General features: G+C 38.4%; 1 protein-coding gene across 1 annotated transcript in view; it reads left to right on the top strand.

The window, feature by feature from the left end:
* DOCK2 (dedicator of cytokinesis 2) overlaps positions 1–21706 on the top strand; it is a 134617-nt gene that overhangs the window by 61776 nt on the left and 51135 nt on the right. The window contains exons 20-28 of the mRNA XM_072398983.1: positions 4861–4969; positions 7969–8039; positions 9705–9811; positions 10288–10436; positions 12643–12738; positions 13942–14040; positions 14899–14993; positions 15481–15559; positions 16707–16807. Of these exons, the coding sequence (XP_072255084.1) occupies positions 4861–4969; positions 7969–8039; positions 9705–9811; positions 10288–10436; positions 12643–12738; positions 13942–14040; positions 14899–14993; positions 15481–15559; positions 16707–16807 (906 nt within the window). The remainder of the gene's footprint in view (positions 1–4860; positions 4970–7968; positions 8040–9704; positions 9812–10287; positions 10437–12642; positions 12739–13941; positions 14041–14898; positions 14994–15480; positions 15560–16706; positions 16808–21706) is intronic.

Below are 21706 nucleotides of genomic sequence, written 5' to 3'. Positions count from 1 at the left end.
TTATAGGCAGGGCTTGGAACAAATATAGCACCCTGGGCAGGAGATTCATTTTCACTATCTGTATCCTTTCAAACCAAGAAAATGAGTGGGTAACCCACTGCTCCAGTTCCTTAGTCATGGACTGTAGGAACGGTGAAAAATTAAGCTGGAAAGTGGATTGTAGATCTCTAGGTATCCAGACTCCCAGGTACTTAATCGCAAATGCCTCCCTCTTAACGGAAAATTCAATACCAGTTGATGTTTAGTTGCAGATGGGAGGAAGATGTCTAGGACAGTACATTTGGAGTGGTTCACCTTAAAATTAGTTTTTTATTATTATTTATTATTAGATTTATATTCTTGCAGTTCTTTTATCAAATTCGGGAGGGTCACCACTGGATTAGTTATCAAAAAAATAAGGTCGTCCGCGAAAGCGGCCACCCTATTTTCCTTCCCTGATATCTGCAGCCCCGTAACATTCGTGGAGGCTCTAATACGACACAGGAAGGACTCCCAAGATCAGTATGAAAATTAAAGGGGACAAGGGGCATCCCTGCCTTTTGCCATTAGTTATGAAAAAGGGACTCGAAAGAAAGCCATTAACCCTCACTGAGGCTGACGGGTTACTATATATAGCCTGGATCCACCGCATCATCTTCTTCCCCAAACCTTTGTGTCGCAGTGTCAGAGTCATGAAGTGCCAGTCCACCCTGTCAAAGGCTTTTTCTGCATCAGTAGACAGCGGGAAAGTCGGGGTCTTGGACATCTGGGCTGAATAAATCAAAAGTACTTTGGTGGTGTTGTCCTGGGCCTCCTGGGTCAGGACAAACCCCACTTCATCGGGGTGGAAAATTTTAGTGATAACAGACTGAAGTCGGACCGCGACACTTTCATGAATAATTTTAAATCCTAGTTTAAGAGGAATATAGGCCTGTAACTGGCACAAACAGCTGGGTTTTAAACTTCTTTGGGTATAATAGAGATATGGGCCAGTAGGGATTCCTGCAAGAACGTACCCCAGGATGATAGGGAGTTAAAAGCATGTAAAAAATAGGGTGCCAGTTGTTCTCTATACACCTTATAATAGCCAGGGAGAAACCATCCGGGCCTGGTGATTTACCCGTTGGGGTGGTTTTTATGGCCCTGAAGAGTTCCTCCTCTGTAATAGGGGACTCCAGAGAAACCCCTCTTCTTGGGAAAGTTAAGGAAGACCTGGGTGGGCTAAATACTCTTGGATTTTGCCATTCCTCTCTTTCTCACATTTAGGGCTTTGCGTATTAGGGTGGAGATTATACAGGGAGTGATAATATTCCCGGAAACCCTCAGCGATTTCCGTAACCAGATGAACTTTCTTTCCCTGTCTATTTAGGATATGTGAAACAGGTGATCTCAGCCTTTGTGCTCTCAAGGCATTACCAAGAGTCCTGCTACATTTATTACCAAATTCATAAAACGTACGCCTGCATTTGGCTAATTTGGCCTTGGCCTTACCTTAGCATAGAGCTGCCAATTTATACCTAAGCAGTATTAAATCTTTTCCCATCTGGGCATTCAATGTCCTGTTATGTATTTTTTTCCAGGCCCTTTATCTTCAGTATTAGGTCCTGCATCTCCTTAGCAGCCGTTTTTTTAAGGTCGGGACCGGGGCCAAAGGGAAACCTCCTAAATTACGGCTTGTTTTGCTCCCCTAACAATTTGGGACCTACCTTCCGGAAAAGGGTTTCCGGAAAAAAGGATTTAAAGTTCCCTAAAAAATCTTGTTTAAAAGCCTAAATCCTCCATTAAAACTTAATGAATCCTCAATTCCCTTTCTTTCGGGTGGCCCTTGGAAAAAGATACCCTTCAAGAAACGGGGGATGGGTCGCGAAGGGAATTATCCCCATTGGACCATTCACCAACAGCCTCGAAGTGAGGATTCCGAAGTTGGCTTTTCGGGGAAAATAACGGTTTTGGACTGGAAGGGAAGGGGAATCCCCCCAACACAACCAGTTGGTGGCTCCACAAGCAATACCCAATACGTCCCTGTCCAGATAGACCTCTCTGTGGAGCATTGGAAACATCTAAATCCCTGTCTGGGGCGTAGTTTAGGTTGCTCCCAAAAATCAGGAGGCCTTCTTTAAAGTCCTCTAGTTGGGATAACATAGTAGACAGAAAGGAGGCTTGTGACGTATTGGGGGCGTATGCAAGGCCAAGGTAAGTGGCTATTTAGGATACCTTTTAAAAAAAGAAAGTGGCCTTCCCCATCGTATTTAGCTGCTTTTAGGAACCAGGATACGGAAATGCTAAGTAATATGCTCACCCCTTTAGATGAAGAATCAGGGGAGCAGCAATGACAAGCTATAGGGAACTTGCGATTTTGGAGTGTGGGGAGTCTGTCACTCCCAAAGTGTGTTTCTTGTAGAAACGCTATCTTGGCTTTGGTTCTGTGGAGGACAGCTTTTCCAGCACATTCAAGCCTTTAACATTGAGTGTAATCATTTTTACTGTATCCATCTTGGTATTGGTTGTAAATCTGTTGTACAATAGGGAACAAGAATGGGGTTCTATTTGTAAACACAAAATAATGAGGAGAAAATTAGGGGGGCCCCTAGGAAATACCCAGAGGATAACGCCAACCGGACACATGCAACTACCCGTATAAAATGGGGGCAGACAGTCCTAATACCCCTCGCTCCATCAGGCAAGGACGCTAGTGTAAATTTAGTCTGTGAAGGCACCTACATTAAAGGGGGGACCCCCGCCCCCGGCGCATCATTGATAAATCAATACAAATACAACATCTTTAGAAGCCACATATATATCTGCAAATATTATTAATTTAACCACAACCATTAGCATCTGCATGCAAAAGAGAGCAAAAATATATATAAGTATAAACAACTGCACTCTAATATGTATTAAACCGAAAAGCAACAGTGTCACCAGAGACCTGCATGGTCAGGGGAGTCCGTTTCCCAAACAGAACATATTCTATTTAAGTACATATAAACAGTGCAATATCTGTAAAGGCCACTAGGTGGCAGCAGACTCTAAGGCATTTGATCAGAACACATATATGCTATATTAACCATCAGATATTTTAAATCCTCTTATGAAATCCAGGGAGAAAAATAAGTAAGAAGAGGGTGGGAGCCCCCCTCCAAACAAAAAAACAAAATTTGTGGTAGGACTCCTTCCATCAATCCTCCTTTAGATTTTTTCCGATTGCTCCTTCTACGCTGGGTCTTTAATTCTGATCTCTTTGATTCCTCCATAAAACCTGGGCAGCTGGCCAGTCCGGCAATGAGACTTGTGGCAAAGAAAAGATGGCCAAAAAGGAAGGCAAATCTGCAATGCTGAGAAAAACCGCTGTCACCCCATCTTTAAAGGCCGCCAGGTGAAACAGGAACCCCCATCTGTAGTGTAGGCCATTTGCTCTCAAAATCTCTGTGAGAAGGCGTAGAGCCCTTCTCAGTGCTAGGGTATGGCGGGGGAGGTCCTGAATAAGCCTAATGGGTGACTCCTGGGACCTAGAGGCTTTTAAGATATCCTCATTCAGCGGAAAAGACAGCAGCTTATATATGACATCTCGCACTCTGCCAGGGTCTTGAAACTGTTGCTCGGGAGCTCTATGAACTCTCTCTATTGCAATAGGGTTGTCCTGGGGGGTCCCTAGTAGTGTGTTGAAAATTCGTGTAACCGCAGATTGAACTGAACGTCCTTGGATTATACCGACTCTGGCAGGCTGCTGGTTATGCCTTGTGTAGGGGCACACTGGGAGCTGGCTGGTACTTGGACTATGTCTAGGGGGGGGGGGGCTAGGGGAGTCCTCTTTTCTGTGTGGCTAACTCCTTCTGACAGTTTGGAGCTGCAGGGGTTACTCACAGTTGTAGGTAATAAGAGAGGTCAGATATCAAATATTTATAACAGTAATCAGAGTATAAGTCTTAGAGTAATCAGGTATATAAGAGTATATACTTATAAAGGAGTAAGTCTTGGAGTAATCAGACTGATGCTAATAACGCTTACTTGGTAGTATTGCTGAAATCTTTTCTTTGGAGGCCAGTTGTTCTCATACTACTTGTGAAGTGATTCATTTATAAAAGCCGTAGTGCTTAGAAAAAGCAACTAGGGATGAGAAGAGGGAGGGAAAAGGGGATGAACAGCGGAAATAATATTGTTTAATGTAGGTTTTTAACAATAATAGCATAATTTTGGTTATTTTGGTTATATTTTATAATTATATTTATAATTATTATTTTGGTAGTATATATTGTGGGATATTTAACTTACAATAAGGGCTAGTCCTATGGTTAGGAATAGAACATCCTTTGTAAGGCTCTTTAAGGGCTTGGGTGATGATTCCTAGGTGTAAGGGGAGAAATAGATATTTGTATTGTTGTGCTATTCATGGTACACTAGTTATTATCCAGTGGATAAGGTAATTGAAAATATATATATGATAGTGCTGTAGTTGCCCAATAATAGTATAAGTAGTGTTTAAAACTAATATACACAATTAACTATTAATATAATAAAATAGTCAGTTAGTTAGACTTAGATTAATAAAAAAAACATGCGCAGTGAGATTGGCAATTTTTTCCCTATTGATGTAAGGGCTCCTTCTGCACAGGAGCCTCTGGAGATGTTTGACTTAGGTATCCTTGGAGGCTCTGCCCTCCCATTCATTCTTGATCACCTAGGTGATCATGAATTAAAGAGGGGTACTGCACCATTAACAAAAAATTAAAAAAAAATTGTACTTTAAATAAAAGGGTTGTCTACCCTTCTATGTAATGTATGTTTAGGTACACTTTAATGATGGTCATGTATCGATACAGTTTCCTTACATGGGTGTTTGTGCATAGATATGTATAATATGTATATTTTCTGTCACACTAGACTGTATGAAGGCAAGGAGCAGACTGAATTTGAGGAATCAATGAGAAGGCTTTTTGAATCTATTAATACCTTAATGAAGAGTGAGCACAAAACTACAATCTTATTGCAGGTAAGTTTTTATTATTTTTATTTATGTGTTTATTTTTAACCTGATCTTGCAGAAGAGAAATATATTAATAATAATTTTGTTAAAAAAAAAATTACATTTGTTTGTCAAACTGCCAGTGATAATTTAACTATTTAACTCTACATAATTAATGTCTACTGTAGTTTTTTTGTTGTTTTTTTTTTATTTTTTTTAAATGCTGTTTTTAGGGAAAGTAGATTTTCCTGTAAAAATTTTTATTGATATAAGAGCGAAACGGAGTATTGAAAAGCATGGTGTTCATGATAGGACCTCTGTAAGAAAGGTAAAAATAGTTCAGTGCTTAACTTATTTGAATGTGGGCAACCAAAGTTTTGCCAAGTTTTCTCCTAATGACTACATTTGTCTAACTTTATTTTGGCACATGTTAAATACCAACCACTCTCTTTTTGTTGTTTTTCTTTATTTTATTATATTTATTTCTTTATCAATATGAAATATTATACATATATTATAATATAAATTATATTTACATTACTATTAGTAAAATGTTAAATATTACTCTATATAGGTAAGTACTGGTAATCAGGTAAGAATTTATGTGTGAGCCAACTTTCATGAAATTAGATAATTCAAAGTGCAGGGTAGAAAGAACAAGGTTTGAGGCTCGATAATGATGATGATTCATACATAATTAATAAATACAACCATTATATTCTATCCCCAATCTTGTTCACATTCACAAATTTGGGATAACTATACTATACAATAGTGTATCTGGTCACCATACAGTGGTAAAAAAGCAAATGTAGGACCTAAATAGGTCACATACGTTGCGACGCATTTCGCCAATTCTGGCTTCCTCAGTGGTTTGATGCTGGGAAGGCTGTAGGGTCTTTGCATAATTTAGAAGAGATAAAACAACAAATACAATTGAAACATAATCAAAAACAATATAATAATAATAACAACATCCACAATTCCTTAACCACCTGGGCGTTACACTGAGGTCTAGATTTCTGTTCCAAAAGCGTTACACTGTTTTTCATGAAATTTTTTTTTTTTTAAATTGTAGACCTGTAACTTACAGAATTATGTCCGAACAGGGTTCTAGTAGATATCATGAATATAAAAAATGTTTGAAACACACAATCATGTAAAAAAAAAAAAAATTACTTTTAATAAAATTAAATAATAGACACAAAAAATCAGCTTAAACAAGAATACATAAATAAATGAAAAATACTGAAAATGCGATAATTCGGTATACTGTATAGTAATATATTTTTCTAAAACACCTCCCTAGTGTCCGTCACATACCTTTAGACAAAACCACATAAATATATTTTCAATTATTTTGTATTGGATTGGATACAGGAGTTTGTATTCAATCCAATACAAAATGTATTTCCCGCACACGCGTAATACAAATTGAATTTCCCGCACACGCGCCGACGTAATCGTACGCGCCGACGTACACGCACGGAGGGAAAGAAGCATCACTTCTTCTCCGCCGGCTGGCTTCTTCTTCCCGGAGAAGGCACCCGACGCTGGAGGACGACGCTGGAACACAACGATGGATGATCGCAGCGGGATCAGGTAAGTGATCGATAAACCCGAACTTTTCTCACTGTATTTTCATACAGTGAGAAAAGTTCGGGTTTATCGATATTTGTAACTATTTTAAGACCGTACCAAGGTCGGGCTTATCGCTCAGGTGGTTAATAAGCAGGAAAGTATGTCTATGAAAATTAATTCAAAACATGATAATAACACAACATATTGTATATTAGAATGCATTATCTTCATACTCCCCATCTTGTTTCGAGTGTCACCAAGGTTAAACATGGTATATTTGATGACAGGAGATAATTGACTGACTGTTTACAGTAGAATATATACCGCTGCTTTATATATGAAGCATAATGGTAGTTATTACTTACACAAGCATATTGATAACACATAACTTTGAGTTCATAATTTCATATCCAATATACTAAGATAAGAATGGTCATGTATACTCATTATACATCTTGCATTGTCAATTTTTTGAAAAAAGTACTCATGTTTTTGAAGTGATGCGTAATGGTTACAAAACCAGAAGGAGGTGTTAAAGTGGAAAACTCCATTGAGAGTTCGCCTGCAATCACAGCTGATTGGAGGCACTCGCGTGCCTCCTCCAATCAGCTGTGACTGCAAAGTTCCCACGGTCACCAGGCTGGGAACTGAACTGCAGATGAACTCTTGCAGTGGATTCTCATGGCTGCATTCGTTCATGTAGCCCTGGGAATCCTGTGTGCGATCCCCGGCACTGGAGGTTAAATGGGGACAAGTCTCCCCATTCAAAACCTCTAGTGCTCTCTGAAAGCTTTCCTCAGCAAATCAGTACTAGAGGTTTTGAATGGGGAGACTTGTCCCCATTTAATCTCTTGTGCCGAGGATCGCACACTAAGCTGATCAATAAACAGTCCGCAATCTTTTTTTTTTTTTTTTTAATTAGATCTTGTTTGGTGAATTTACACTGGCCGTTCTCGCTTACAATTTCGGTAAGGCGATTTTTCCGCAAGATCGAGTTTTAAAATCTCCCTCGCTCGTCCCTACTGACTACACTTTTTTACACTGCCATAAAACATCTATAGTGTATAAGTAACTTTTTGACCCTTACATATACTAAGGAGTGTATTGATAAATTATTCCTGTTTTTTCTTCACTGTCTTGTGAATCCCTATGCATCGCTCATTTTAATGCAAATTATAACTAGGACCTATTCTGCCACCTGATGGCCAATTATCAAATGAGCACAGCAGTTACGATAGTAAATGCTATATCTTCTAACAAATAAAGGAGCAAATCTAGGTCGAATTGACATGGCAATTCATTTTAACTTAGCCTCTTAGATTCACACATGTTTATTAGCACATGTGAGTTTTGCTGGCATGACCAAATTACTATTTTTTTTTTATGCTACACCAGTAAAAGAATACTAAATTGTTAAACTTTTTGAACATTTAATATATTTTTAGGTTGCTGCTCTGAAATATCTGCCAGCAGTTTTGCAAGATGTGGAGACAGTGTTTGATGTTAGAATGCTCAGGTAATAGTTTAGTAAATAAATAAACCTGTTAACTGTTAAAGTTTTTTTTTTTTTTTTTTAAACTGTATTTCTTGTAGTGCAAATAGCACAACTTTTTTAAGTGCACTATAAGGGGCACATCCTCAGTGGGTAGAGCTAGGAGGGGAGGATAGCACCCCAGTGATCATAGAATCCTTTATGTGGATAGAGTATAAATCGAGACACGCTGTCCCACCTTATCTCACTCATTTGGGACAAGCATCGCTAAATCACCAAACTATGCTACACTCATGCGACATTCATGCCACACTGGGGTTACCTTGAGTTCTCCCCTGGGTGGGACCAAGAGAGATTTAAATAGTGGACAACAAAAGGTTTCTTGCGAATCAGGGATATTATTGATGTGCACTCAGTCTTGAGCTTTGAATACCTGACTAGTAAAAGGGAGCTCCCTGGGCAGGTATACTTCCGATGTAGACAGCTAAAATCTCTTTTGGGTCCCATAATTAGACAAGCTGTCAAACCAATGCAATCCACTCCTTTTGAGAGCGCTTGTAGATCGTTAGCAGACACCTAAGGGCAAATAATCATATACATGACGACAGTGGCCCCCGAGGGAAAGCTGAAATACATGACGGTATTTATGGTTTTAAAAAAACGTAATATATACCTAATATAAACTGTATTTGTTCTTTCAATGAAGCACCCTGTAGGCTAAAAAGTAAAAAAGCACGTCAGCCTGTAATGCTTATCTTCTAAACGGTCCCCTGCTACTTTTTTTAGGGTTGAATGTCGTAGGGTTGTCATAGCTTTGCCCCTTAGGAAGATGTGTATAGACGGCCATTAAAATTTGACAGAGAAAAACATCAGGGAAAGACTGGCAGTATCCTATGTGTAATTAAATTGTGGGAACTGATTATAAATGTAGTAGTCAGATTAGTGTGATCTTTTCATACTATGTGTATCGTTCTTTGACTTACTTTATCTAAACTACAATACATCTTTAGTGCACTGGCAAGAGACACCTTTGGCTATTGTAATGTATCCATACACAAAAGCTGTATAAAAGCGTGTTTGCCAAAGGTAGCATTGAAGCAGGTGACTGCATTCACTGTCCTTCATGCTACATCAATGGTAATACTGAAAAAAACTATAATTTAGATGACTACAAAACCAAAAGCAATGAATATATGCAAAGTTGCAAAATGTCCTGTAATATTGCTGTAAGCAACTAGTTGATTAACTTGGGGGTTCCCTGAGAAAAATTATGTTTAAATACGTAATATGGTAAAGATATGTTACTTGACAAGCATAAACATTTATTTAGTGGCTAAATCTGAAGCAACTGAGGTAATGTAACGTCACAATTTGCAGCGTTCATTAATTAGTGCAAGAACTGCATCTGGGGTGAAGTGGAATATTGGCTGGGAGCTACAGTTAAGCTACAGGCTCCAGTTTGTATGAGATGTACAGTATTTGTGTTCAATATTGCCAGGCAAAGCCGGTAAGTCTGGTACTGGGAGTAGATGTGTATCTTGTATATAAGAAAATTCATCACTTTGTCTTGGGTTAAATGACAGATTATCTTTATTCGTATATTGCCTACACAGGAAAAATAATTGAGGACATCGCTATACATTTAATCCATTATATTGCAATTCTTTTACTTTTGTGTTTACATTATAGCCAGCTGCTGTATGATTTTTATACCTGTATGCCCCCTGTGAAGTTACATCAACAGAAAGTACAGTCAATGAATGAGATTGTTCGCAGTAATCTATTCAAGAAGCAAGGTAATTTTAACATTCCAAGAAAACTTCATGTTAGTTAAAAATTTTAGTAACACAAATACATCACATGTTTTCACCTTGTTATGGAATGCATGCCTAACAAACCATTGTTTGATTTATGAAAGCTCTCCAAAGCTGGAGAGGATACACTTCTATCAGTAAAGCTTGATGATCAGACAGATCTGGAATGTATTTCTTAAAAGTAATTTGCTATTTGTTAGCAAATGTTTTCTATCCTGGACCAGATCCAATCCAGGTTTGCTGGATCACCCAGCTTCACTGATAAATGTGTATCACTGATAAATCACGTCCAATGTGAGAAGCACTGGTATGCAGCTGGTGCACCACACTACACAATAAACTAAAGCACACTATCCTACTTTCTCCTGTTAAACTGGAAAAATCGATCTGTTTCTGGCACCCGTTGATACAAGCCTTCTTTTCCTAAAGTTACTTACAGTGTTCATAAATATTTTCAGAATGCCGTGATATTTTACTGCCAATGATTACTAAAGAGCTGAAAATATGGTTAAATAATGGGAGGCAAGAGCCAGCTCAGATGAAAGAAAAGAAATTATGTGTTGAACTACTCAGTAGCATTCTAGAAGTCCTGAGCTCTCAGAATAAGGTAAGCTGATTACCCTTTTAATGAAAATGTATGTATATTTGTGTACCATTTTTTGACCAAATGTAATTTTTTTTTAATTCAGCATAGGTATACTGTATCATTTTACAGAATACAGAGAACCATTAACCACAATTTGTTCCTCAAAAGAGATTTATTGCCCCTATATGGCATGGTTAAAAAGGGAAAAAGGTTTATTGTTTTGATATATATATTTTCAGGAATTGTGACCTCATCCAGTTGGTTACTATACTAATGGTTACTATAGAAACTTGAGGGTGAACATATCATTATCAAATTAACCAAGCTTAAGAAACATAAGCTAAGTTAATGAGTTATAGTTTTGATAACCATATTCCTCCAGCCACGTGATCAAAATTCCTGTTGTTTGGTAATTAGTCTGGAGGTTGTTTCCCTGGTAAGCTGTAAAGCTCAGGCAAGGCAAAATTGAACTAAGTGTTGTCAGCCTATTGTAGCATCAATGCCTCAGCTACCAAATATAACTATAAATGGTTAATGTGATGGTTTATGCTATTCCAACGGTTGAAGACATTTCCCCAGTATTTAGGTGGAAAGTGCTTCTGAGGGGGTCCTTTACCATAAAAAAAAGTAGTTATTCCAGGTACTTTTGGCAAATGATTAAGTGCCATAGGAGTGGAGGTTGCAGTCATAGGAAAAAGAAAGTACAATGTCTTTCAATTCCATGTTTTTGTGTAACAGGACATATTAAAAAATCAATTGGTCCTACAGGTATTAAAATTAGGTAAATAGAATTTCGGGTAACAACAACACATGGCATTGTGTCATTATTTATTTAACAAAGATTAAGCGAGGCCTGGAGCAGGGAATGAAGTGAAAATCAGTGGAAGGCCTGCATGACTGGAAAGGGATGGGAGCAGGCAGGGGAAGGGTTAAGAGTTAGCATAGAGTGGGGGGGGGGGGGGCTTGCTGCATTAGTATGCCGAGTGACCATGTGCAGGGGGGAAGGAGAAGAGGAGTGAAAAGGGGGGTGAGCCGGAAAGGGAGGGTCTTTTTTCAGCGTGACGGAGAGAAGGAAAGAAGTTTTTCCCACCCCCCGCCCTGTTTTTAGGTGTTTCGGTGAGGTCCTCGAGGGAAGGAGTGGTATTGGACAGTTTCAGTGGGGGTGAGGGTCTCATCTATGGTATGGGACCCTCGGTAAGGTTGTTGTTGGGAAGGTTAAATTGTTTTGTGGTAGGGCTGCGAGTGCTGCTGGTATCGTTCCCGAGCTGGAGGTGCGGTTGGGAGCATTACATATCACGGCGGTGCAGACCCATTATGTGCAAGGGGTTACAATAGTGGGGCCTTCAAGGACCAGTAACCAGGGGGTGTGTTTTAGGAAAAGGATGTTTTTAATAATGTATTGTTTACAGTTATTTGGTATTATTTGTAAGTTGTTATTATTTGTTGATTATGTGTTTATATTGTTATTTATGGTTATTTATTAAAGGAGTTCAATTTTTAAGTTATTTGTTAATAAACGGCCCAAAGGGGCCATTTAACCAAGTTGTGGTCTCAGAGTGTGTTTGGGGTAAAGGGGTGGGGGGGGGGGGGGGAGTAGGACACGGCCTGCGGGAACTCAGCCCTATCACAGTCAAGTTAAAATGCAGTAGCAGTGTGTGAAAAATAGGTACATCCTCATCTCTTCCATTGAAGTTACGAATGTATTTAGCAGCCACATGTTTTTTTTACTGACAGATTCATTTGAAGGTAATCCTAAAGAAAGTGGATGTGCCTCCCACCAAAAGGAAATGCTAAAATCCTCTGAACAATCCGGAAATTACTTTGGAAGTTGAATTTTTATCACAGGGCTGTACAGAAAAAAAGCAAAATGACTGCAAGCACAGACAATAGAAATACATTTCTTTTGCAGAATATTATTAGGGCTAGGAGCATGGTAATGCTGGAAAGTCATTGAGTATTGCAGTTAAAATTCAGAAATTACAGTTGATTTGGAATTCAAGTCCAAAGTTAATGTTTTCTGTGGCCAAATGAACCAGACCCGTACAACAAGGAGGCCCTGAACATGCTTACTGAATTTTATCTTCTACCTATCCTTCAAGAGTCTTGAAATTACCCATGATGAGTTCATGGCAAGGCAATAGCTGTGGACTTAATGGTTCAGCCTGGATACCTTGGGATTTTAACAAGATTAAGCATTTTCAAAATTATGCTGTTTTTTTTTCCACAGAAAACAACTTACCATCATATCCAAGAAATAACAGAGCAACTCTTGCGAACAGTAAACAGGACAGTCATAATGATGGAAAGAGATCAGGAATTAACTGTAAGTAGATCAATATCGTACAAAGTTGTATACAGCTATGCCCTCGGCAGAATTTATTTTTGTGTTTGTAAAGTTTATACAGATTTTTAGCAGTACAGCTTTTCTTTTGATATTCATTCACAATATTTATATACAAACAAATGTTTAATACCTAACAAAAGGATTTCCGAAGCCTTATGCCATATCTATAGAGATGGTAGAAATGTTTCTTTCTGATTCTTGACTTTTTTTGACCCATTGAAACTTCAACGTTTTTTAGCTATCACTATACACCCTCTAGAATATCCCCTCCCCACCTTCCAAACACACACAGATTTCTGTTGGAGCACTTAAAATCTTTTTGTACATTTATTTGGTTACAGTGCTATTTGAAACATTTCATGTGTCCTGGTCTGCCACTCGCCGCTTTTCAACAAACTTGGGTACCTGGATCTGTTAACTGAACTTAGTTAAAAAGCTTGTTTTCAAAACCAAACAAACATCTAATAAACATCATGTCAATGTTCATGTCAACATCCCTAAAATATTTCCTAATATTTCTGAATAGTGATGTGAAGCCTGTTCAGTCAGGTAAAAGGAAATTAGGATTACTATCAATTCTGAAAATAATCCACGCACCAAAATTAATGCTTACAACACAACACATTGGGTCTAATTTATTAAAGTTCTCCAAGCCTGGAGAAGATAGACTATCATGGAAAAACCTGTGCCATCCAGAAAACTTTAAAATTAATTTTTTAGAATTATTTGCTATTACTTGTCAAATGTTTTCAATCCTGGACCAAATCCATTGCAGGTTTGCTGGATCATCCAGGTTCACTCATGATAGTCTATCTTCTCCAGCTTGGAATGCTTTAATAAATCAGGCCCACTGTATTTGTATAAATTTTGCATTAATTTAAAATTGTGCCATGTTATGTGTATACCTAAATTTTGGTAAAATACTAATCTACAGTAATAGTGTGATCAGCTTCCTGTAAAGAATAGAAAATAAGCTCAGTGGGGTTGACAGGAAATTTTAAATGACCATGCTGGTAATAAAAAAAGTGAATGTTTTACCTTATCTTAAAACAGTGACCTATAGTTGTCCGTTCAACACAAGTACACTTTTCAATCATAAAATTTTTTTTGTTTAAAATTTATATTTTCTTTTAATAATTTTTCTTTTGTGAAGTCCTGGTAATTTTTTCCTATATTATTTAGAGCCATTTTGTGGCATGCATGACAGCAGTCCTGGACCAGATGGATGACCAGCATTATACTTGCTACATTGAAACATTTCAGTCCAACTCCGACTTGCTGGTAATTCCTGCATTATTTATATATGAATCAATGGGTGTGCAGGTGTGCTGCAAGATATCAGTGAAGGTTGCAAAGCATGTTCGGCATAAAGGTAGTTCCAGAGTTAAGGACACCTGACATATAGACGACTCCTATATATGAACGGGGCTTCCCTGCTCATTTGTGTGCAGGACAGAGGCTTGATAGGGAGGTAGGGACGGTTTGCATGACCTGCAGAAGAAATCTTTTGCTAAACACAGCTGAGAGCTCTTTTGCAACATCTTGTAACTCTTTATTAACCAAGACAAACTCTGCAGTTGCTTCTTTTTGCATATCAAAGCACAGCTTGCTCCAGAAGTTGATGTTGAATGAATGTCTAGGCTTCATAAAGTGCTTTTTTTTTGCTTTTTGTTTTTTTTTGTTTGTTTGTTATTAACTCACAGTGAGGATTTTATACAGTAACTGACACCATGCTGCCTAATAATATGTTGAGACAAACATCTCTCCTAATTGCATTTATTAAAATAATGTACCTCTTCTGACTTACACACAAATTCAACTTAAGAACAAACCCACAGTACCTATCTTGTATGTAACCCGGGGACTATCTATATCTTAAAATTCCCTTCTCACGTCCCTTCTCTCCTGCTGTTCCCTCTTCCAGAACCATTATTCATTTGAGAGAAGGTTTGTATTTTATGCAAAAGAGTTCCTGTGATAGCCTGCTTTTTTAGTGATCTCTGTATCATTTATATTAAAAGTAAGCTTATAGTTTTGCTTTTCATAATTACATGCAGTTGTTACAAATGAAAGACAAGTTGTTTTAACTGCCCATGTTACATTTCCATTTTTTAAACAATGTTTTTAAATATCTTCCAGGATTTTCTGATGGAGACATTTATCATGTTTAAAGACCTGATTGGAAAGAATGTTTATCCTTCGGACTGGATAACAATGAGCATGGTTCAGAACAGGTAATGTTGGAATCTTAGAATTATAAAACAAATATATATATTTACATGTAATTTATATTTACAGTTTAGCACTTACAGCATTTATATTAGTTTACCATAGTTGTTCTCCTATTAGCCTAGGAGTAAATTAGTTATTTATATTTAAATTAACCTATTTGTTAATGTGCTAGTTTATGTGCACTGCATTCATTTGAATTCTATTTTCTGTATATAAAAGTTTTTTTTATAAAAGAGTTTTCATTTAGTGGTCTCCTAAATGTTATTTTATTCAATGTAACTTTGTTTTACAGAAATGTGTAAAATTGACCCCAGGCTGTATCCAAAACGTTCATCAGTTAATAAGCAACATATACTTTACTCAATCATTTTTTTTAAATAATTGTGATAATTCAGTATTCAGTAAGTGAAGATAGGTTCTACTGGCTAACGTAAAATGAAATATTCTACCAAATCACCTCAATGTCTTACAGTAATCTTTTTCTTTTAGGGTTTTTTTGAGAGCCATTGACAAGTTTGCCAGAACCATGAACCAGAAATTTCTCGATAACATGAATTTCGAAGTGCAGGTGCATTTTTTTTAGAATGTTAACCTTATTGAATGTTAAATTTTATTGTTCAATTTTAACTCACTGGTCACTTTATTAGGCACACCTTGCTAGTACCAGGTTGAACTACCTTTTCCTTTAGAACTGCAGTAATTATTCATGGCAAAGATTCAATGGGGCTGATTAATTACCATTCTCCAAGGCTTGAGAGGATACACTTTCATCAGTGAAGCTGGGTGATTCAGCAAACCTGAAATGGATCCAGTCCAGGATTGAAAACATTTGTTAACAAATAGCAATTACCTTTTAAGAAATCCATTCCAGGTTTGTTGGATTACCCAGATGTGCTCATAAAAGTGTATCGTCTCCAGCCTTGGAGAGCTTTAATAAATCGGGCCCATTGTGTTAAAAACTCAGACTCCTCAGAAATTTTAGTCCATTTGACTTAATAGTATTATGCATTTGCTGCAGATTTGTTGGTTGCACATCCACAATGTAATTCTCCCATTCCACCATATCGTAAAGGTGCTATTTTAGATTTAGATCTTGTTACTGTGGAGGCCATTTGAGTACAGTGAACCTATTGTCTGAGCTGATTCAGAAATTCTGAAATGCAACTGGTATATTTTTTTAATTGTACTATGCCAGTGACTTGTATAGTGCGGCTCAGCCAATCCAGCTGGCACACAATGAGAAGCGTCATCCTCCAGTGACCAGATTGGCTGAACCTTTCTATACCTGTCAATAGCAGGTATAGTAGGGCTCAGACAATTTGGGCACCAGATGATGTATATACCTGTCAATGACTTATACAGAGGCCATGTTATGTTTTTCTTGCAAGGATATTTAATGATGGTGCTTCACTGCTGCTCAGGCAACTTGGTCACCAGAAAATGACAGCTGTCATCTAGTGTTCAGATTGGTTGAGCCCTTCTATACTTGCCAAAAAGAGCTGTGGTACACAGTCATAACTCAGATTGCTAAAATACAGAGTACTGATTAAAACCAAGAATAACTCTGACCTGACCAATTGTATTTAGTTTCTTAGCAGTAACTTATTATCATAACTATTTTTAGGAGATCAAAGTTGTTCAGTTGTAATTTTTACCATAATGAAATTTTTTCTTGAGTCTTTTTTTATTTGAATAACATTTTATATTTTTACCAGCTTTGGAACAACTACTTTCATCTGGCAGTTGCTTTTATCACACAAGATTCACTACAACTTGAGAATTTTTCTCATGACAAACAAAATGAAATACTGGACAAGTAGGTGTTGATGTTTTAATTTTATTAACTGAAGCTGTAGCCTGTTTAGTGAAATAAAGCTTTCTTTAGTAGTGTTACTTTTGAAATACTGATTCATAAATCCAGGAAATTCAAGCAGTTAGAACTCACGATTATATTTCTATTTTTATTCTTCCGGACAGGGTGCTCTCCTAGTGTGTCACTGTCCGTATCTGTCTGTCATTTGCAACCCCAATTTAATGTGGAGCACGGCATAATATGTCGGCGCTATATAAATACTGTTTCATAATAATAATAAAAATGTGTCAATTGCCTTAAAGCAGAAGCAAATTATGCTCAACAAAGAGACCTATGAAGGGTGGTTGGGCCTGATTAATTAAAGCTCTCCAAGGCTGGAGAGGATACATTTTTATCAGTGCAGCTAAGTACTCAAAATGGCAAATAACTTTAAAGAATCTAATCCAGGTATGCTGGATCACCCAGCTTCACAGATGAAAGCGTATCCTCCTAAGCCTTGGAGAGCTTTATTAAATCAGGCCCATTGAGGCAGGCATATGTGCATGACCACAATGAAAATATGTGAGGATTTAAACCCAGATAGGATGGAGTGACAAGGAAAATTACAGTACTATTGCAGAACTGGAGGGAGGGGCTTTTAAACAAGTAAGTCTCCCTTAATGTACTGAGCAGTACAATACAGTACAATATATCAAAACCCTGGGCTCCTGTGGTGGAATTTACAGTGGAATTTAATATGTTCCAAAATCAAAATATGTACTAAATCAAATGCGCCAAATCCAAATCTTAAGTCCGATTCTGCCTAGGACGTCAGGATCTTAAGTTAATTAGGCATATAGGCGCTATTAGCTACATTCTCTCCTTCATGGCATTACAAAAACGTAGGTGTATGTTGTAACAAAATATACAATTCACCTGATTCCTTGTTCAACACACATGTACACTTCAGAAGTGTTTCAAACACTTGCTTTTGCGTTTCTGGCTCTCTGCTGTTTCCTGTTGAAGAAACCAGCAGTAGTCACCCACCATGTTGGGGTTACACCAGCCTTGATAACTTCTCTCCCCTTGTTCATCACTCACATCACCCACATTTTGTGGGAAGAAGTCCAGATGGGAATGTTGGGAAAGAAATAAAGTTTAAGTGACATTCGGCAGCTAAGTGATGGTAGGCTGCTAGCATGTTGTTCACAAGTTCAGCATGATTTTCAGCTCGCTGGTTGCCCACAAAGTTTTGTGCAACTAGCACAAATGAATCACAAGCAAGCAAGTTCAAGTGGGTTGAGTTTGTCTTTGAATGTGGCATCACGCATCAAATTGCAGATTTGGGGACCACCAAAAATGCCTGCTTTCAGTTTAGCATCTGTTATAACTTGTCCTTCAGATACTGAAAACCGATACCATCACAATCCATTTCATTGACAATAATTTTCATTAATCCAAGTTTAATTTGAAGTGGCGGAATGGTAAACTTTCTTTGGATCAATGAGTTATGCTTCACGCTGTACTGGCTAACAGTGTCTTCAGGTCTTGGTGGCTATTCTTTCACTTTGTAATGGTTGCTGTCATCACTACGGTTCCACAGGCACAGAAAGAACATATATTTTGTATATCCGAATTGCAGGAGTGCCACCAACTTTAGGTCACCACAAATGTTTCACTTGTGTTCTGTATAGTTAATCAATTTCAAAATGACCTCCATGGATTCGTATGTCTCTTTCATTCCCTCGGCATGAGCAAGAGCAACAGAAGGTTTTTTGTTACCTTTATGCAGCAATACAGCTTTCAAACTTGCTTTGCTCGAGTCTATGAACAATCTCCACTGCTCTAGTATGTATTTGCAACCTAATGCCATCATCAGACCACTCGCGTTTGTACAGAAGCAAATGATGTTTTCCAGCTTGTAATAACCTGCAAACTTTGTGTGACAATCACGAAAGTGTGACGTTGTCGTTCGTAGCAAATTCTACTCCTTTAATCTGGAGGCTTCAGACTACAAAGACAGGTCCCTTACTTGATCATCTAAATCTGATTGGGTTAAAAAATGACTTATCCTTTTCAAACTGGGGTTCATACCATTCATTAACATCAACATCATCCTCTTGTTCTTCATCTGACATGTCACTGTCAGTAACAACACATATAGGTGGCACTGGATTCTCTGAATCATGTGGCATCAGCTTCAGAGCAGATTCACAATCAGGATAGATGATTTTTTGACTTGGTCGTCTTTGAAAACACAGCAATTTTACTCATACAGAAGTAGCAGTCCGAGTGATGGTCTTTTGGCTCATGCCAAACCAAAGGGCACAGCAAAAGGCATTTTATTTCTTTTCCCATTCATCTATTGTGTTAGGCGAACGTAACACACCTGCCAGCAGATAGAATGTGCCCATCTTTTATCCTGATCTCCAATATGACATTCAAAGTAATACTTGTAAGCATATCTCACCCTCTTGGTTAGGTTCTTGCATTGATCACATGCCACAAATGTAGCAAAAATTGTCCGGTTTAATAACACATTTGTGCCTATTCAGCTCAAAACAGACTTACTATTACCTTGCTGTACTATCCGATAAGATGGTTTCGCACTAGAGACAAGCCCTTGGTCCATCTCTCCTTATATACCGATTTCTGACGCCAGCTTACTGCCCAGACATGCCCAGTCGCTGCTGGAACATGCATGCCACCATGGGACGTGATGCAGCTGAGGCGGCAGCAGGCATAGTGGTAGCTGCTAATGTTTTAATGTTTCCATGTAAAAATACATTACCCAATTACCGACCATTTGAACAGCTAGTGCACGCCTTTAACTTAAAATCTGTATGTGATAGGCAAATTCTAAATTCAGATTTGGAATCAGCACACTCAATATCGTGCAAATCACATGTGTTATTCCCAGGAGCAAAACCATTGTCGTCCAGTGTTATCTCCAAAGCCTGGCTGATGAAATATCACTGGAGTTTCACTTGGTTTCACCCTGGGTGTGACTAAAGTGGCTGTAGATTCACTACACTACACTATTGCAGTGGTCACCCCAAAAAATGTTTTCAGCCAGGTGATCAAAAAGTGGGCAGGGCAAGACACTGCAAAATCAGTGCTCTGGGTTGCTTATGCCATAGGTATCCAAAAACCCCTATCATTGTGTCGGTGTTCTACCTATACTTTGTTCCAACTTTCTAATACCTGATCTCTGTCCCATTTTTTCCATTTTTTTTGTATTCCCAAAATGTTCAGTGCTGTGTATTTTGATCCAACTTCCTAGCGTAATCCCTTATTGTAGTGTAATAGTGTGATGAATGTAGTGTAACAAGTTAGGCTTAGTTCACATAAGAAGTAAAACACTGTGACATTTACCGCTCCTGAGTGACTACTGCTAGGCACCTGGGATTGGTAACGGGCAGTAACTTTTCAGGCCTAGCAGTTTTTCAAGCACCAGTGGTTTTTGGCATTAGAAAGCAGTAAATGTGAACTTACTGCCAGTGTGAATTCATCCTAACTTCTGATGTGGCCTCCTAGGGCTATATGTAGGTATAACACAAAAAAAATTCCCTTGATTTGTCCACAAACACCTTTTGCTCACCATTCCATCCAGTGCTGCCATTTTCTTTTTGCAAAGTGCTTCCTTACGTCAACAGAAAATGTAGATGCAAGTGGGGACACTTGTATAAACCCCTTTAAATGTAATTTGCATGGCATCATTATAACATAAAAAACCTATAGGTGCAAGTGGGGGACACTTGTGGCTAACACCCCCCCAATCTTTCATCATCATGGCATTATTACAACATAAAAAGTCCACCTATCAAAACGCATCTCCCTGTTACACATGACTTTACCCTTCCAGTACTTTTTTTTTTTTTTTTTTTTTTTTTTCTTGAGTTTAAACAGTTCTCAGGTAGGCATTAAAGAAACATTACAGGGTAGTCATTCGGCAAAAATGTAACAAAAGTAAACAGAAAATTTTTCAGTATACCACATTTTTGAAAATTAGCAATAACATACATTGTGTTATGTGTCCTCAAAAAAGCAATAAAAATTCTGGGGGCAGCGCCGAGCTAGTTAGCTGCACTCCTTCACAGCTCCCACCGGCTTGATATTCTCTCTGCTTCATCTGTGTTCTGACGTTTTTTTCAAACCTCAGAACACTTAGTTTTCTGCGAGAGTGCGGGAGCTGCCTGCTGGTGGAAGCCAGGTTTATTTTCAGCCCTACTTTCTACCACACCGCCCGGAGTCGGAGCTCTGGTCCTGGTCACGTGGCACCCGGTGGCCATACTGGAGGACACCTTGTGTGGCTGCAGAGAGGAGAGAAGACTGCCTCAACCTACACCAGCTCCAGGGATAACATCTAATGGGAACACACAGGGCTCCTTGCTATTTCACCAGCTGGAACACACCAGCGAAGATCATGTGGCTGGGATCATACATATTGACCAATCTATTTCCTCTATTTGGATCCAGTTGAATTCATTTTGGATGAGGTGTGCATGTGCATAGAGGTATTCATAGTCATATTTCTGTTAATCTTCAGGACCCCCTGAAATGTTACTGCCACTAACCTCCCCAGGATTTTCTCTCTGCCATGCTTGAAGCATACCCTTCTCAACCGAGTGGCTCTACTGCCAGGGAAATCGCTGACTTGCTTCTACCGTACGTTGATAAGAAGTTTGAATCATTCCACCTTACTATTGAAACAGCAAGCAATATATTGTATAACACGACAAGAATTGTGGAGCTGGAACAAAGGGTCAGTGATCTGGAGGACCAGCTCCTTGAATTCCAAGGTAAACTAACCATGCAAACCAACGAATTGGCATCTATGGCGGAGAAAATGGAAGACCTGGAGAATCACGATAGGAGATACAACTTATGTTTTATTGGTATCCCGGAGGATTATAAAGGCCT

This window comes from Pyxicephalus adspersus, chromosome 2 (genome assembly GCF_032062135.1).
Source record: "Pyxicephalus adspersus chromosome 2, UCB_Pads_2.0, whole genome shotgun sequence".
In the NCBI taxonomy this organism is placed as follows: Eukaryota; Metazoa; Chordata; class Amphibia; order Anura; family Pyxicephalidae; genus Pyxicephalus; species Pyxicephalus adspersus.
Note: the sequence above shows the minus strand (reverse complement) of the source record. Positions and strands in the feature narration are given on the sequence as shown.